Below are 15,268 nucleotides of genomic sequence, written 5' to 3' on the forward strand. Positions count from 1 at the left end.
CCCCCACCTCCACCCCCCCCCACCCCCCCCCCCACCCACCCCCCCCACCACCCCCCCCCCCCCCCACACACACACACACACACACACACACACACACACACACCCCCCCCCCCCATATCTCCATGCTGTTTCTTCCTCTCCTTGGCCCAGGTTCCTGACACCTCCATATCCTGATTGGCTGCATTACGCAGCAGCAGCCAATCGGGATGGAGGAAGCTGCACAGCCCACTAGCAACAGCCCTGCTCTCTCCCTGCTCGGGGAAATCCTGCGCCCCCTGTCAGGTCACTATGGCCAGAGGGGTAATACTGAACCTAGTCTAGTATTACCTCTAATTTTTTACTGGACAGTGTCCAAATACAGCACAATCCGGTTCAATACTGGAAACCCTAATGTTGCAATGGTTTACACGGGATCCAGGGGGAGCATCGGGGAAGAAACACAAGCAAAACAAATCTAAGTGCAGTATGAATGGGCAATGGCAAATGAGCTTCCAAAATCTTGGCTCCTGTAGAGTGGCTACTTACAAGATGTAAGACTGTCCACACTGCTGTTTTTAATCAGTCAGTGGTGGATGTCAATGTAGGAATCATCAAGGTGGCTCAGGAGGGTATATCCCAGGTGAGGAGAGGGAGAGAGAGGAAAAACTTGCATAGCGCAGATCAACCAAGATATAAAACAATTTAGTCTAAGTAAAAAATGCACTCACAATGTTACAAATAAAATCGGGCATGTCACACTGAATAAGTGTAGGTAGAGATCATCAGCCAGCCAGCTCACCGTCCCGCGACTCCCAGTGCACCTCTGTCTCTGCCCCTGCTCCGTCGCGGCACCGCACGGCTTGGCGTCTGACGTCAGATCCGGTTTTGCTTTTTGGTGGTAGCTGAACCTTCTGTGATCCCTCTCCAGACTGCTCCGTATGAAAGAAGACTCCCACACTACGTGTTTCGCTACGTAATCACGTCGGCTTTCCTGATGAAGCCGACGTGATTACGTAGCGAAACGCGTAGAGTGGGAGTCTTCTTTCATACGGAGCAGTCTGGAGAGGGCTCACAGAAGGTTCAGCTACCACCGAAAAGCAAAACCAGATCAGATGCCAAGCCGTGCGGTGATGCAACGGAGCAGGGGCAGAGACAGGTGCACTGGGAGTCGCGGGACGGTGAGCTGGCTGGCTGATGATCTCTACCTATACTTATTCAGTGTGACATGCCAGATTTTATTTGTAACATTGTGAGTGCATTTTTTACTTAGTTTAAATTGTTTTATATCTTGGTGGATCTGCGCTATGCAAGTTTTTCCTCTCTCTCCTTACCTGGGATATACCCTCCTGAGCACCTGAGCACCTTGATGATTCCTACATTGACATCCACCACTGACTGATTGTCCACACTGCTGTTTTTATTCTTACATCTTGTAAGTAGCCACTCTACAGGAGCCAAGATTTTGGAAGCTCATTTGCCATTGCCCATTCATACTGCACTTAGATTTGTTTTGCTTGTGTTTCTTCCCCCATGCTCCCCCTGGATCCCGTGTAAACCATTGCAACATTTGGGACGAGTGAAGACTATCCCCTCCAGTGGGTCTGAGCAGGGGGTGAAATCTTACATTTGATTCATTTTTGTGTCACATTTCTATCACTTCACATTGCTTTTGTGTGTGTTATTGGACACTTAAAATTGTTTTTCACCTATAAGAGAGGTTTATATATTTTCACTTTATTTATAGCGATTACCCTTTATTTGTTTTTGCGCCTACTTTCTCACCTTACTACCAATAGTATTACACCTGGAAACCCTTCCTGTACCTCAGGCACCACAAACTAGATGGTAAACTCTGTGGAGCAGGGCTGATTGTGCCTGTAAAAGTCTATGTACAGTACTGGACACTTTCAGCGGTGCGTAAAAAAAACCTAGTATCCTCCGTTCAGTGTCTTCTTTTCTAATAAAATGTTTTTAGAGCTGTCAAAGAAATTTCGTAAAGGAAATCCTAACTGTGTGTGTGTGTGTGTGTGTGTGTGTGTGTGTGTGTGTGTGTGTGTGTGTGTGTGTGTGTGTGTGTGTGTGTGTGTGTGTGTGTGTGTGTGTGTGTGTGTGTGTGTGTGTGTGTGTGTGTGTGTGTGTGTGTGTGTGTGTCTTAATCCATCTATGCTGTGAGTTTTTTTTTTTTACACTGGTGGTGTCTGAGATTTGTATGAGATCAATAGGTGGTTGAGGGGAGGTCAAACTTTTGGAGCTGTGCCCCATGCCTGTTCCCCCTCGCTCTTGTGCCCCCCTACCTGGTTTGGCGGCATCAAGTGACGGCGCAGTGACACATGACCCCGTTGCCTTGGAGACTGTGACGTCACTCCGCATGACACAGTGTTGACATGGCGACGCGTCACAGTAACGTGTCTGAACCACGGTACGTGAGTTGCAGAGGCCTCACGCGATCCCCCGGCATTTAATTTGAATGCCTCGGGCAAGAGCACAGGGCCTCTGCAACCCTCCGTGCCCCCCGCTTTCCGCACCGCTGCTCTATGGCACTGAAACTAACATTAATATAAAAGCACATTTATGCTTTAAGTGTTTATAAAGACAATTATTAACTTTTTAATGTTAAATATAGCTTTTTATATAAACTATTTGTGCTTACTTGTGGATGTGATCTTTGGGGGTGGGAGAAATCTTCTTTTTGAGAAAATGAATGTGACGGCATCCAGTGAGTTGACAATTGTTGTCCACTCTTGTGCTGTATGCGAGAAGCTAAAGCTTTTCATAGTAAATGGCAGTAGATTGGCCTGTTTGCTGTTAAATCTGTAAAGGACAAAAGTAATGTGGGTAAAGATGAAGCTGATATTGTGGAAGATTACAAGGTTCTTCCTGAAAAGAAAGCGACCCTCCCCCCCCCCCCTTACCTCAGTGGTGATTACTTTAGTGTTTTGGACTTTACATTGCTATTTCTCACATTTTCCATTCACTAGTTCTTATTATGGCTATAGTGTGGTATTGGGGATAAGGTGCTGTAACTGCTTTTTCATATATATTGGCAATATAGAATGGAAATATTACTGTATGCTCATTTGCATGTCTTAGACAGGTCTGCAACCCCACCTTTCACCATTATCACCCAGCACCCAGCGCTTCCAATGCAGCAAGGGATTCTGGGAAATGACATGTAAATGAGCACACAATGCTTCAAAACCATTCAACATGGTTCCATATAGGCTTAAGCTTGCTGCATGGTCACAGCTTTGAGCATAGCCAGGGTAAAGATGCATAGCCAGTAAACCCACCCAGACAGTCGTTTTGACCTTAATGGGTCTCCCCAGTGTGGGGTTGGTTATACTGTCTTTGCAAAAATGAAGCAAGGATAGGTTTTACCATACTTAGTTAAGGTAATTACATATTTTAAAAGGTACCCACTTGCCTTCACGCTAGTCAAAGAGTGTTGGAACATTATTTGAATAGTGATGCTTAATGTGTGCGCGACTAACAGGCCGTACCTCCGATGAGGCAGACCATAGAGCGCGAGATGAAGCGTGGCAGCGTTTTAAGTAGACCAAGGATTTTGTGTTTGTTGTGCGACGGCAGATCACGTGAGCTGTTCAGCCAATGAGGGCGAACCAGCTTCGTGATGTTACGGCCACGCCTCCCCGTCACGAGTACTCTCAGTTCACAGATTGCTCTGGCGACACCATGCGCTGTTGCACTCGCCTAGTATAATCGTGGCCTAAGACCTTGCAACCCATTCACTTAAGGTATCTTCCACTGTCAGAAGGTGATAGAAAAGAGCTATGGAGAAACGTGATAGAAAAGAGTGGAGTGTTTTTGCACTGTCAGAAGGTGTCTCATGGAATGGCACTGCTTGGTAAATGTCGCCATGTTTAGCATCTTTTGTTATATCGTATAATATCGTATAATATCCTCATGCAAAGGTTCCAGGTTTTCTTTTTAAACAGCCCCCAAAAAAGCATTTGTTCTGCTTTTGGTACCCTTTCTGTATCTGGAACGTAAAGGTTGGGTTCTTAAAAAATCCCATAAGATACTTTGTGAGCTGTAATGCCTTTTTAATGGTCCAACATATCAAGGTTGTCTTTTGCATACACTTTGGAAACTGCTGAGGACTCCATCAGATGTGATCCCATGTAGTAGAATAAGGATTTTATGTAGTGCAATTGTATTAATTGAGTCATTGATGCAGGAAAGCTTCCATTGTTTTTAATTTTCACTCTTTTTATTCCCTCCCCTCTCGTTTTGTATGTGTCACTCTATACAGGGGTGGGCAACTCCAGTTCTCAAGGGCTACCAACATGCCAGGTTTCAGGATTTCCCTGCTTCAGCACAGGCGGCTCAGCCTTTGATTGAGCCACTGACTCGGCCTCCTATGCTGAAGCAGAGAGTTCCTTAAAACTTGGCCTGTTTTGTGGCCCTTGAGGACTGGAGTAGCCCACCCCTACTCTATACTTTATTTTTTTTTCACCCCCCCCCCCCCCCCGCCACTTTCCATCTGTGTCCACTCTTGTAAGACTCCCCCCCACTTGCCCGTTTGGTAAACACTGCCCTATACCTGTTATGTTTTAAAGTACACTGACACACTTGTCTGGAGTTATTTTTATCATAGTTGATTGGTAAAATTTTTAGCAGGTAAAATAACTTTTGAGCTCAAGACTTTAGTAAATCCTGCCCTGTAATGCATTGCAGCTGTAACTCTATGTACTGTACATTTGTAATTGAATTCTGCATGTGTTGCTGTGTGGTCTTCTGCATTACATTAGGCAATGGAATATTGTTCTGGTAAGCTGCCTAGAGAAACAATTTTAATTTGTATATTTACTAGATTCTGATTAGGTTAGCCTTTACTAAAACCTGTTTGAGTCGGGCAAGACTGAAACTGGGGAGGAAATGCACACTTCAGCAGGACAATGATTCGAAGGCCAAAGCCACACTTGACTGGCTGAACAAGAAGAGAATTGATGTTCTTGAGTAGCCCAGTCAAAGTCCTGACTTGAATCCAATCAAACATTTATGGCGAGACTTGAAGATTGCAGCCCATTGACGATCCCCAACAAACTTATCTGAACTGGATCAATTTTCCCGTCAATGTCACCATCCTACTGTGCAAAGCCAGTAGAGACCGATCCAAAAGACTCAGCAGTAATTGCTGCAAAAGGTGCTTCTATCAAACTTATGCAACCAGTAAATGTCACTAGTTTTTTTTTTCCATCCCTTTGCTGACCTTTTTAACCGCCCCATATAACAGTGTTCAGTTTAACTATTACAGCTTTGTAGTTTTGAATAAAAATAGTTAATTTGAAAAATTGCATATCCATGATTTGTCAATCAAAAACTTCTGCAGGGGTGAATACTTCTGCAAACCACTGGGGTGAATACTTCTGCAAACCACTGTATTGTCAGGAGCAGAAAAGTGTTGTGCAATTTTCTGAAAACACCTCGAAGTTGCTGAATTCAAGATCGGTAAATGTATTCTGTAGCTGGAGAACATCAAAAATATTTTTCTTTAATCATAATAGTTTTATACCCCAAATATAGAAGCTCCCAAAAAATGATTCAGAACAGAGTAGAATGTAGTATATCGGAGTAATTTTTACGAATGGAATATTTGTTTCTCGTTGCCTGCTTCAGTGAAGTTATATAGTGCAGGTTCTAGCTGAAAAGCACCATGCATGTGCCAATAAATTGTCTTGCGTACCAGCTCCCTTTTTTGTTTGTGCCACGCCCTGGTATCTCATAAAACTTATTACAATTTGTGAAAAATGAAGAACATAATACTTTGTTCATGCGCGTTGCGCAAATTAAATTTACAGGATGGAGTTAGGGGTTGGGGAGTGGTTCTCTGGGGCTGAACCATGCTATTAATCTCCATGGACTGCCAGGTTTCTGAGATGTTTACCGGCTAAGTGACCTTATTAATATTTTGCCTCTAGGGGAAATGCAAATGGCTGCCAAATCTCGAGCCAGTAGAAGTAGCGGCATAATTGTGGCTTCATATAAAACGCCCATTATTTAAATCACAATTCCCTTTTAAAGCCACAAAGTAATAAGGTAAGGATCATGGTAAGCAGAGGGCCCCCAAAGCTGAAGATAGTGGGGCTCCGCTCCCAAATGACCCCTCAATTCCAGTTCTGTGCTTAAACCCCCCCTCCCCCCCCCAAAACAGTAGGTTACTGCGTTAAATCGGCAGCCCACGTAAGACATGCACAGGGTACAAGATACTACTCTCCCTAACTTCTAGATTGTAAGATCTTATCTCAAATCTCATATTTGCCAAAATAACAGCAATTGTCTGCTAGGAAACAAATGTCACAATTGCTTAGCTGTAAAATTACTTATAAAGATAGCCACTATAGTGGCTTAAAAGCTGCAAATGCTTTAATCATTCAAAGAATTAAAATACATTCTGTATAAAATAAAAGCGCATTAGATTATTTATATTCCCATGAGCTAGTGTGTTTGTCTGAGTAATCACACCTATCACAGCACTTCTTCTGTACTGTTTTACTTGTGTATTTTCATGTGGCTCTGTAGAATAGGTTAGAAATAAATTATTCCTTTCTGGTGTTATCTGCTTGACAGCATAAATCTACAAAACATACTGTAGGTAAGATAAGAATAGTAAGCAATTTCTGGTATAAGTACTTAATACAAAGCAGTAAAGACTGTGAAATGGAAATCCCACTGTTGAAGAATTAATGAGGGAATCAGTGTTGTGTGAGAAATATAACAAAGGTTTGTGAGGCTAATGAGAATAATCCTCAATGTATTCAATGAAATATTGAAGTTGGGATATGGTAATAAGTAATGGTTTGGCATTTATAAAGACGGAACTGCAAGGAAACACACAAGTTCCGTTATATTGCAAGAAGTTGGGACTGGCATGTAGTGAGGAGTGTTTAACACGAGGAATCCCAGTATTTTTAGTTTGCGGCCATGGTGAACGCTGGAGAGGGCGCAAGCGTTCAGTCGGCTTCCCGCCGCCTGCAGCAGGAGAGATCTGTGTCCTGCATGCAGAGGAGACGGGGTGGCGTGTCGGGGCGCGTGGCCATGACATCACAGAGCTGGTTCGCCCTCATTGGGCAAACTGCTCACTTCTCCCGGCCACCGCACGTGAAAACAGATTTTTCTGTTCCCTCCTGCATCGCGAGCGCCGACACTTCTGCTCCCGTGCGCGTTGGCGCACTCTATAGACGGCCTCATTGAGGCACATCTATGTTATTGCGCTGCGCGCCGTCACGTTCACCATGGCCGCAGCCTTAGGCTGCGCTTATACTGCCGTCGACGAGACCGATGCTATTGCGATAGTTGTAATGTAAATTTAGGCGATGTCGCTGACTACACGGCCAGCGACGTCAGAAAGGGGGAAGGCAGATGGATGGAGAAGCTCTCTGGCCACAAGGGGAGACAGTCGCTGGAAAAAAATCAAATAACGGTGACTACCAGATTTTTGATAGCGCCGTCGCGTGCATTATAAGCGCCACCGACGGCGACAATGCATTTGTTTTGCCGCGCAGCCTAAGTCTAGGTCCCCGCTGCAGCCGGCGGCGCGCGTGCCTCCCACCAGCTCCCTACCTCTTTCCTGGTTGTCCCCGGTCCCTCCTGCCTCACTGTGTACTGTGGCACGTCAGCCAGCAGGGGCTACAACAGGATTGTGATCCCGTGCGGTGACGCGTCACATGGTGCGCCGTGGAGCCAATCAGAAGTCATGTATGTGACATTTTCTCAGACAAGGAACTCCCCTTTCTTTACTGGGCACCCGTGTTGGCAGAATTGCTATTGAAAGAGACGTTAATCCCAGACGCAGTGCCACAAATGACAAATACTTTCACTGGTGAAATTTTAGAACTATAAACGCATGCATTTTATTAGATTACTGTATCTTGTAAAGTATTTAAACCGTGGATAGGATGAACAGGGGGCTGAGCCGGTGTCGTGGCCCTGACCCTGTCATGGCCACGCCCACCCGACCCATTTTATCCATGCCCCATGCGCCTAAAAAACGATCCACCACAATCTGCAGGAAGTGCCGTGTATGCGCCCCCAGGACGCAAGGCGAGCGTGGCGGCGTGTGCAGTGGGGCCTTAGCCTTAGTGTGACTGCATGAATAACCTTAGCCTTTGGAGTTACTGTATGTATTGCAGTGAATGCCTAGAATGGAGGAATTAACTACAGATACTGTTCATTGTCCTATAGCCCTAGTATTGAGCAGATGAGACATTGCTGAAGAAATAAGACTGCGTATGATGTAATGTGTTGCCTGGTCTATCCTGATTCCTGAAGAGGTTTGTTTTCTTCTAAAATTCATTCAACTTCAGAGAATTATATCATTTGCTCTAAAAATAAACACATCAATTAAATAGATGCATTGATCAGAATTGTGACTGAGTTCATAGTAATGAGATAAAGATTTGGAACTTGATGTAATAGGGATCCGTTGTACAGTTAGGACTAGTACAAAACCCACAATGAATTGCTGCAGATGAAATATGGATACCATTACATGTTGGTGCCTTCTCTTAACCCTTTCAGGGTTGCTTTGCAATGTTTTGCAGGCCTCTCTAACCGTGAGCGGGTTAACATAATGTAAATACTTGGCAAAGAAAGCATTGCCAAGATGGATATTTCTGTTAACCTATTTGACTGAGGGACAATGAATCTTGATTATTTAAATGTGCCACAGAGGATTGGGTTAATAAGCAGAGATTTAGGGCGGGCAGAAGTGAAGTATAAGGCCGCGTCCCCAGTACCATCTACAGCGCTCACCTCGGCGTGCGTTCAAGCTCCGCCTCCCCCCCCCCAGCGAGTTCGGGCCCAGTTACTACCCTCACGGACATTCCCCCAGCAGTGTGAGACAGGGGAATTGGAGCTCGGAGTTTGCGACGGAGGTGTGGCCACGCCCCTGCCGGCGGTTTAGCCAATGAGGGCAAACCAGCTGTGAGGTCATGGCCACGCCCCCTGCAAACACCCCGTCTCACCCCCTCCCGTTGCAAACACAACCTGTCTCCCAGGACCGCAGAGCCTCAGCGTCAGCGCGGTTCAGCACTACTCCCATCTTTATGGACGCAGCCTGAGGAAGGCTGAGTCTCTCCATCAGCATTCCTTTCCCTATTCTGTTTCACCATCTGTTTGGAAGGGGGTGATTGGCATTTCCAGGCTGGCGCTATTGCGCATCTGGTGGCCTTCAGGATATGTGAGATTAGGCGTTTGATTGGGGAGTTGGTTTTCTCGGTCGGCTTGGCTAAAACGTACACCAGAGGGTCAAGTGGGATGGTCGGACCAGTAGTGACTTTGATGATTCCTGTATCATTCCCCAGTACCTTTGTATTGCTGGGCATTCCCACCAGATGTGGGCCATGCTGCCCACACGCCCTCCAACATTGTTCTGGGGTTTCTGGGAAGATCTGTTTTAATTTTGAGGGCGTTGGGTACCATTGATAGATTATTTTATAAATGTTTTCTTTTGTAATTATGCAGATGAATGTTTTGGCGGCATTGTCCCAAATGTCCTCCCAGTCGATTTCGGGTCCTAAGTCGTTGGCCCATTTGACCATGTATCTGTGAGCCGGGGTATTCCCAGCTGCTTCTATGCTTGCATAAATTCTTCTCATCAATCCCTTTGTATATTCTGGGTCTTTGCAGAGAGCTTTGAATTTAGTAATTTCCGGCAACTGTGCTGCACACGCACAGACGCTGCTGCACGCGCGCACAGACGCTGCTGCACGCGCGCACTGACGCTGCTGCACGCGCGCACTGACGCTGCTGCACGCACGCGCTCTCCCCTATACGCACACAGACACAAACAGTGAATTACAGGCAACGACGGCTGTGAGTGACTGGAGGGGGGGGCAGGGACACTTGGGTGGGTGGGAGGGGGAGCGGGGCAGGGACACTTGGGTGGGTGGGAGGGGGAGCGGGCCAGGGACACTTGGGTGGGTGGGAGGGGGAGCGGGCCAGGGACACTTGGGTGGGTGGGAGGGGGAGCGGGCCAGGGACACTTGGGTGGGTGGGAGGGGGAGCGGGCCAGGGACACTTGAGCGGGCCAGGGACACTTGGGTGGGTGGGAGGGGGAGCGGGCCAGGGACACTTGGGTGGGTGGGAGGGGGAGCGGGCAAGGGACACTTGGGTGGGTGGGAGGGGGCCAGGGACACGTGGGAGGGAGGGGGCCAGGGACACGTGGGAGGGAGGGGGCCAGGGACACTTGGGTATGGGAGGGGGCCAGGGACACGTATGGGAGGGGGCCAGGGACACTTGGGTTTTGGAGGGGGCCAGGGACACTTGGGTGGGTGGGTGGGAGGGAGGGGGCCAGGGACACTTGGGTTTGGGGGCCAGGGACACTTGGGTGGGTGGGTGGGAGGGAGGGGGCCAGGGACACTTAGGGGGCCAGAGACACTTGGGTTAGGGGGCCAGGGACACTTGGGTGGGAGGCAGTGACTGGGTGGGATGACTTACCTTGCCACCGGACGCTTTCCCCTGCTGCCCCCCGATATCCCCTGCTGCCTGGGACGGGAGGTGGGCTTGGGGGCACGGGAAGTGGGCTCGGGAGGGGGTGCCACGGGAGGTGAGCTCGGGAAGCTGGCTGCAGGGGGAAGCGGGCCGCAGTAGGAGCTTTTACTTCCACCCTCCCCCATGTATCGTGCGGGCCGCAGAGGAGCTGGTACTTCCTCCTCCGTCCCACGTTGGGAGCGGGGGGGAGGAAGGGAGCGGAATCACCGCCATTGTTTTTTAACTTGAGCGGGGGGGACGGGAGACACTGCCGGCCAGCCTCGCTGCGACCCGGCAATTTTGGTGCCGTGGCCCGGTGCCGGGTCGCGACCCACCATTTGGGAAACGCTGCAAGCAAGAGGCAAGCAAGACCGATCTAGGGATTCTGGACCTCTTTCCCTGCCAAATCTGAACATGTGATTTTGTTTTATTCTTAGTTCCCTTCTTGGGATATTGATTGAAAGACACATTTTGACTGGGGTGTTATCTGACCATGTGATTGGTCCTATCTTATGCCTTGCCCCCGCTGCCTACTACAGCGTCCGCTGTGGCGGCGGGCCCGCTGCGAGGGGGGGCCGCAGCGCTCGCGCGAGAGCTACTCCTGCTCTCAATAGAATTGAGAGCAGGACTCGCGTCGAGCGATTAGGCACGCCCCCCCGGCAATTCAGCCAATGAGGGCGAACCTGCCGGGTGACGTCATGGCCGCGCCCCCGTCACTCCTCCGCCACCCCCCCCCCCCCCCCAGCGGGGAGGGGGACAGTGTCTCCGGCTCGGTCATACCTGACGGCGCCAGGACTGGGCCGCTGCTGTGCAGGCCAAGAGGGCGCGGCTCTGGGTGTGTCTCCTCCATGGGCCCTCACCAGCACAGGTGGCGATCCGCACCCGTAGACTCTCCCCTGGGGGTGGGGGCGGGTGGCCAGTGGGGAACCTCCGGGCTTCTGTCAACATCGGGAATCTAGCACAGGGCCAACTCGGGGGCTCAAAGCAACGGGGCATACCACCTCCACCCTGCCCCCCAACCAACCAACTTAGCAGTCCCCTCCTCCCCGGCCCCCAACCCCGCGAACACCCCGCATCAGCCGGAGTCTCATCGCTGACCGGAGAGAGGAGGGGGGTTGACGGGAGGGGAAAGAGGTGAGAAACGCTTCCATGGCCAAACCCGGCCCTCCCAGGCCCAGGGCTCAATGTCACTCCTCGTCCAGGTGCCGTCTGGAATGTTTACGAAGGGGGAGTCGGCGTGAAGTTGATCCATGTAGCCGCCGTCGTCCTCCAGGCTGCCGGTCCATCTGCGAGGTCTAGGTGCTTAGTTTTAACTATTCAGGGAGGCCAGCCTCTTGGATGCCCGAGGGGGGGCTCCCGTACGGCTAGGTTCTCTGCGATGGGCCGGGACCCTCCGGCGGGAAGATCGCTAGGGTATGTAAAAATCGCTTTCCCTCCTCCAGGTAGCGTAGTGGTTTGTTTCCTGTTTTTGAACACCATAAGTTTGAATGGGAATCCCCATCAATATTTTATTCCTTTTTCTCTTAGTATAGAGGTAATCGGTTTTAATTCTCCTTCTTGAGATCGTGATTTTAGATTATTGAATATTTGTAATGTGCTGTTTTCGATTGGGATATCCCCCATTTCTCTGCAGCCATTGATTAGTTTTTCTTTTGTGGTGAAATGGTGCAGTCTGACGTTCATGTCCCTGCATCTTTTTGGATCCGCCACTCTTGTCTCCAGGGCCCTCTGCGCCCGATCCATCTCTAGTTCTCTCTCCTGCAGTTCAGGGTTAATCGTTGTGAAGAGCCTGTTCAGGTAAGGTTTTAGCTCTTCGTTGGTTATGGACTCTGTAATATTTCGTATCCTTATATTCTGCCGCCTCCTCCCTACTTTCATGATATTCTTGAGTCTCTTTTGAGGAGTTTTATTTCAAAGTTTAGCTTTAAAATCTCGTCGTCCCTGGCCGCTTGCATTTGGAGGGAGTCCTCCATTTTGGATTCTAATTCAGTAGTCCGGTGGCCTATGGTCGAGATTTCCTCCTTTTTTAATTCTGTTATTGCCAACCGGAGGTCAGCCTGAAATGTTTGCCTCATCCTGTCGCTTCGCGATTCTGGAGATTAATTCCTCCAGATATGGCCTCCTTGTTTCGCCTCCCTCCTCCTCCTCTGCCATCCCGGGCCTCCTGAGCACATGTCTCTTTGTTAGCCTGGGCCCGATCGCCCGGAGTTGCTGTGTGTTGGGAGCCCCCATAGAACAGGATAAACTCCTGCGCTGTAGGTTGTTTAGGCTTTGCTGACATCCTGATGTGTTCTTGCACCTTTTGGCCGTTTTTTTTAGTTTTTTTTTTTTTAAATGGATTGAAACTCTGCTTAATTTGTATTATGCATATGAGGGTCTCTGGAGCCACGGCGCTCCCTTAACAACCCCCCAGCCCTCCCCCCCCCCCCCCCCGCACGCGCTTGACAAAAAAAAGATGCTGGACAGCCGAGCGCTCATGCTTGGTGAGTTGGTGACGTCGCCGCTCTCGAGCATGAGCGCGTTCAGCGACAGAGTGGATGCAGCCTAAAACTTCTGTGTATCCTCTGTGTGCCTAATACCATGTTAAATATATGGCCACCTGATTAACTACGACATGTCTGCCCCCACTGATGGATTAAACAGTGGTCCCAAACGTAGAAAATCAATGTGAGCTGTTGTCACTGTTTGACTTGTTTCCCTGCACACAAAAATAACCCAGTGCTACGTTTACACTGAAAAATCCTGCCCTCCCTTATTTGAGATTATAGCAAAGTTGTCTAATTCAAAATGTACAATGTTCTATTGTGGATAACAGTATGCCAGGAATTTGCATGGGCTGTAAGTGTTCACCAATGTGTTTGTTAGCACACAACTTATTTGTATGTATTTCCTGCCATATTAATGCCGCTTCAAAAGCTTTCTTCATTGCTGTAAGATTTTTGTTTCATTTCTATTGTATTTAACGTGTTAAACTGTGATTTTGTTTTTAATTTGTAAGTGCAATGGATGTTGTTGTAGAATAATCATATTTCCATGATAATTTGATAAAAAGGTCAAGTTGTTGAGTTGTATTAGCTGAGAATGTTTGCAAAGAGATATAAATTCTGCTTGAGAAGTGTTACTAATGACAATGTTTGTTCTTTAGTGAAACGTTAATGGGAAAGGCGTGCCTTATCCCAATCTGTTGCCTTTCATGTAATTGAACATTTACCAAAAACATCTAGAACAGATGTACACATGATTCTTCATGTGGAATAAAGTTATGGGTTATGAAACGCTTTTTGATCTTGAACTATTCACTCCTTCCTTTTACTGTGCTATTTCTAAACCAAGTAGAAGCACCATCATAATGCTCAAGACAATAGATCTTTTGCTGGCTATATTTCAGTTGGAAGGATGGAGCTCTTAAAATTCCATTTGATTAATGGGTTGCAATTCAATGTCAATGCTTCGTTGCTATGTCAGGTATAAAATGTCACTTCTATTCTAGCAGGCAAGGTAGCTGTGATTTTTAATGTATGCCATTTAAAGGAAATGTGTACATATAAGCAGCATTACTCACAATTTTTTTTTTTTTTTTTTTTTTTTTTTTGTGATGAAATGTTTTTAATTCCTTTAAAGCAATTCTGTGACTTTATTCTACAATCTTCAGTCAGCATGTGTTCTACATCTGTAATTTAGCTAACCCTTTGTAGTGAAAAGAATCATATACAGTTTGCATATGCTGTCATTTTATATTAAGTGTGTTTTCTGCAGTGTTTAGAAAGCAGGTTGTGTACCTTACTCTTTCTGTCTCACAAGTTTCATACCCAAGAATAGTGTAGTGAGCCACCATTAATTTATAGAAGGCTGATTGTCTGAGAGGCGATCATCTTTCACTTTTGTGAGCTTCGCCCCTCCAGCATGTTGCGGTTAAAACGTTTATTTACAATACTGGTTGGTGACCTATTGTCTAATCTGTACAGATTTAAACTGAAAGTTCTCTTTGTTTTGTAGCGATGCACTTTGTAGCATCGTTCTCTGTAATGACGCCTCCCTCCGAAGCCAACCGGTTATCTACAACCCGGACTTCTTTGTGGAAAAGCTACGGCACGAGAACCCAGAGGTGTTTACCGAGTTACTCGTCAGTAATGTCACAAGGTTAATAGACCTGCCTGGTACAGAGTTTGCTCAACTGATGGGCGAAGTAGACCCAAAACTTCCCGGAAATAATGGCTCTGCCTCTGCCTTCTTCAGGTCCCTGAACTTCCTTAAGCGTAAAGGTTAGTATGGAACTTTAAGCAAGATCGCGTGGTTATTTTCACCGTTGCACCAACATTATTACTGATGCCTTCCTCCATTTTTTAAATTTTTTTTTTTTTTTAAATATTTGGGATGCTATCTCAATTATACTCCGGTATAAGCTGTGATTACACACTGTGTGGGAAAGCAGAGACTCACAAGCTTCAATTCTCAATTACAGTTGCGGACTCCCATTTCTGCACCTAACGCATTGCTGTTAGCTTATGTTTGTGGGTTAGAGGGCATAAGGACAGGTGCTACACAGATTCACCTTAACGAGCAATATATTTTATTAGAAGAACTTTGTAGTTGTTGTTTTACTTGTACCTCCATATAAATTATGTCAACATTACTTATACTGTATGTTAATGTTCATAGTACCAAGTGCATCCTTCTCCTAATGTAAGCGTAAAATTCAATTGAATATTATTTTTATAATGAACCTAAATCTATAGAATAACTAATTCAGCATAACTGAACAATTCCCCGATTTTCAAAGCCTGTTTTTAACGTG

General features: G+C 47.1%; 1 protein-coding gene across 2 annotated transcripts in view; it reads left to right on the plus strand.

Moving 5' to 3' along the window:
- ARHGAP19 (Rho GTPase activating protein 19) overlaps positions 1-15,268 on the plus strand; it is a 39,586-nt gene that overhangs the window by 657 nt on the left and 23,661 nt on the right. For both annotated transcript variants that reach the window (XR_012803580.1, XM_075612391.1), the window contains exon 2: positions 14,470-14,735. Coding sequence is in view for 1 of the 2 variants with exons in the window: in XM_075612391.1 (XP_075468506.1) it covers positions 14,470-14,735 (266 nt within the window). In the remaining variant the exon portion in view is untranslated. The remainder of the gene's footprint in view (positions 1-14,469; positions 14,736-15,268) is intronic.

The sequence above is a fragment of the Ascaphus truei genome, chromosome 8 (genome assembly GCF_040206685.1).
Source record: "Ascaphus truei isolate aAscTru1 chromosome 8, aAscTru1.hap1, whole genome shotgun sequence".
Classification (NCBI taxonomy): domain Eukaryota; kingdom Metazoa; phylum Chordata; class Amphibia; order Anura; family Ascaphidae; genus Ascaphus; species Ascaphus truei.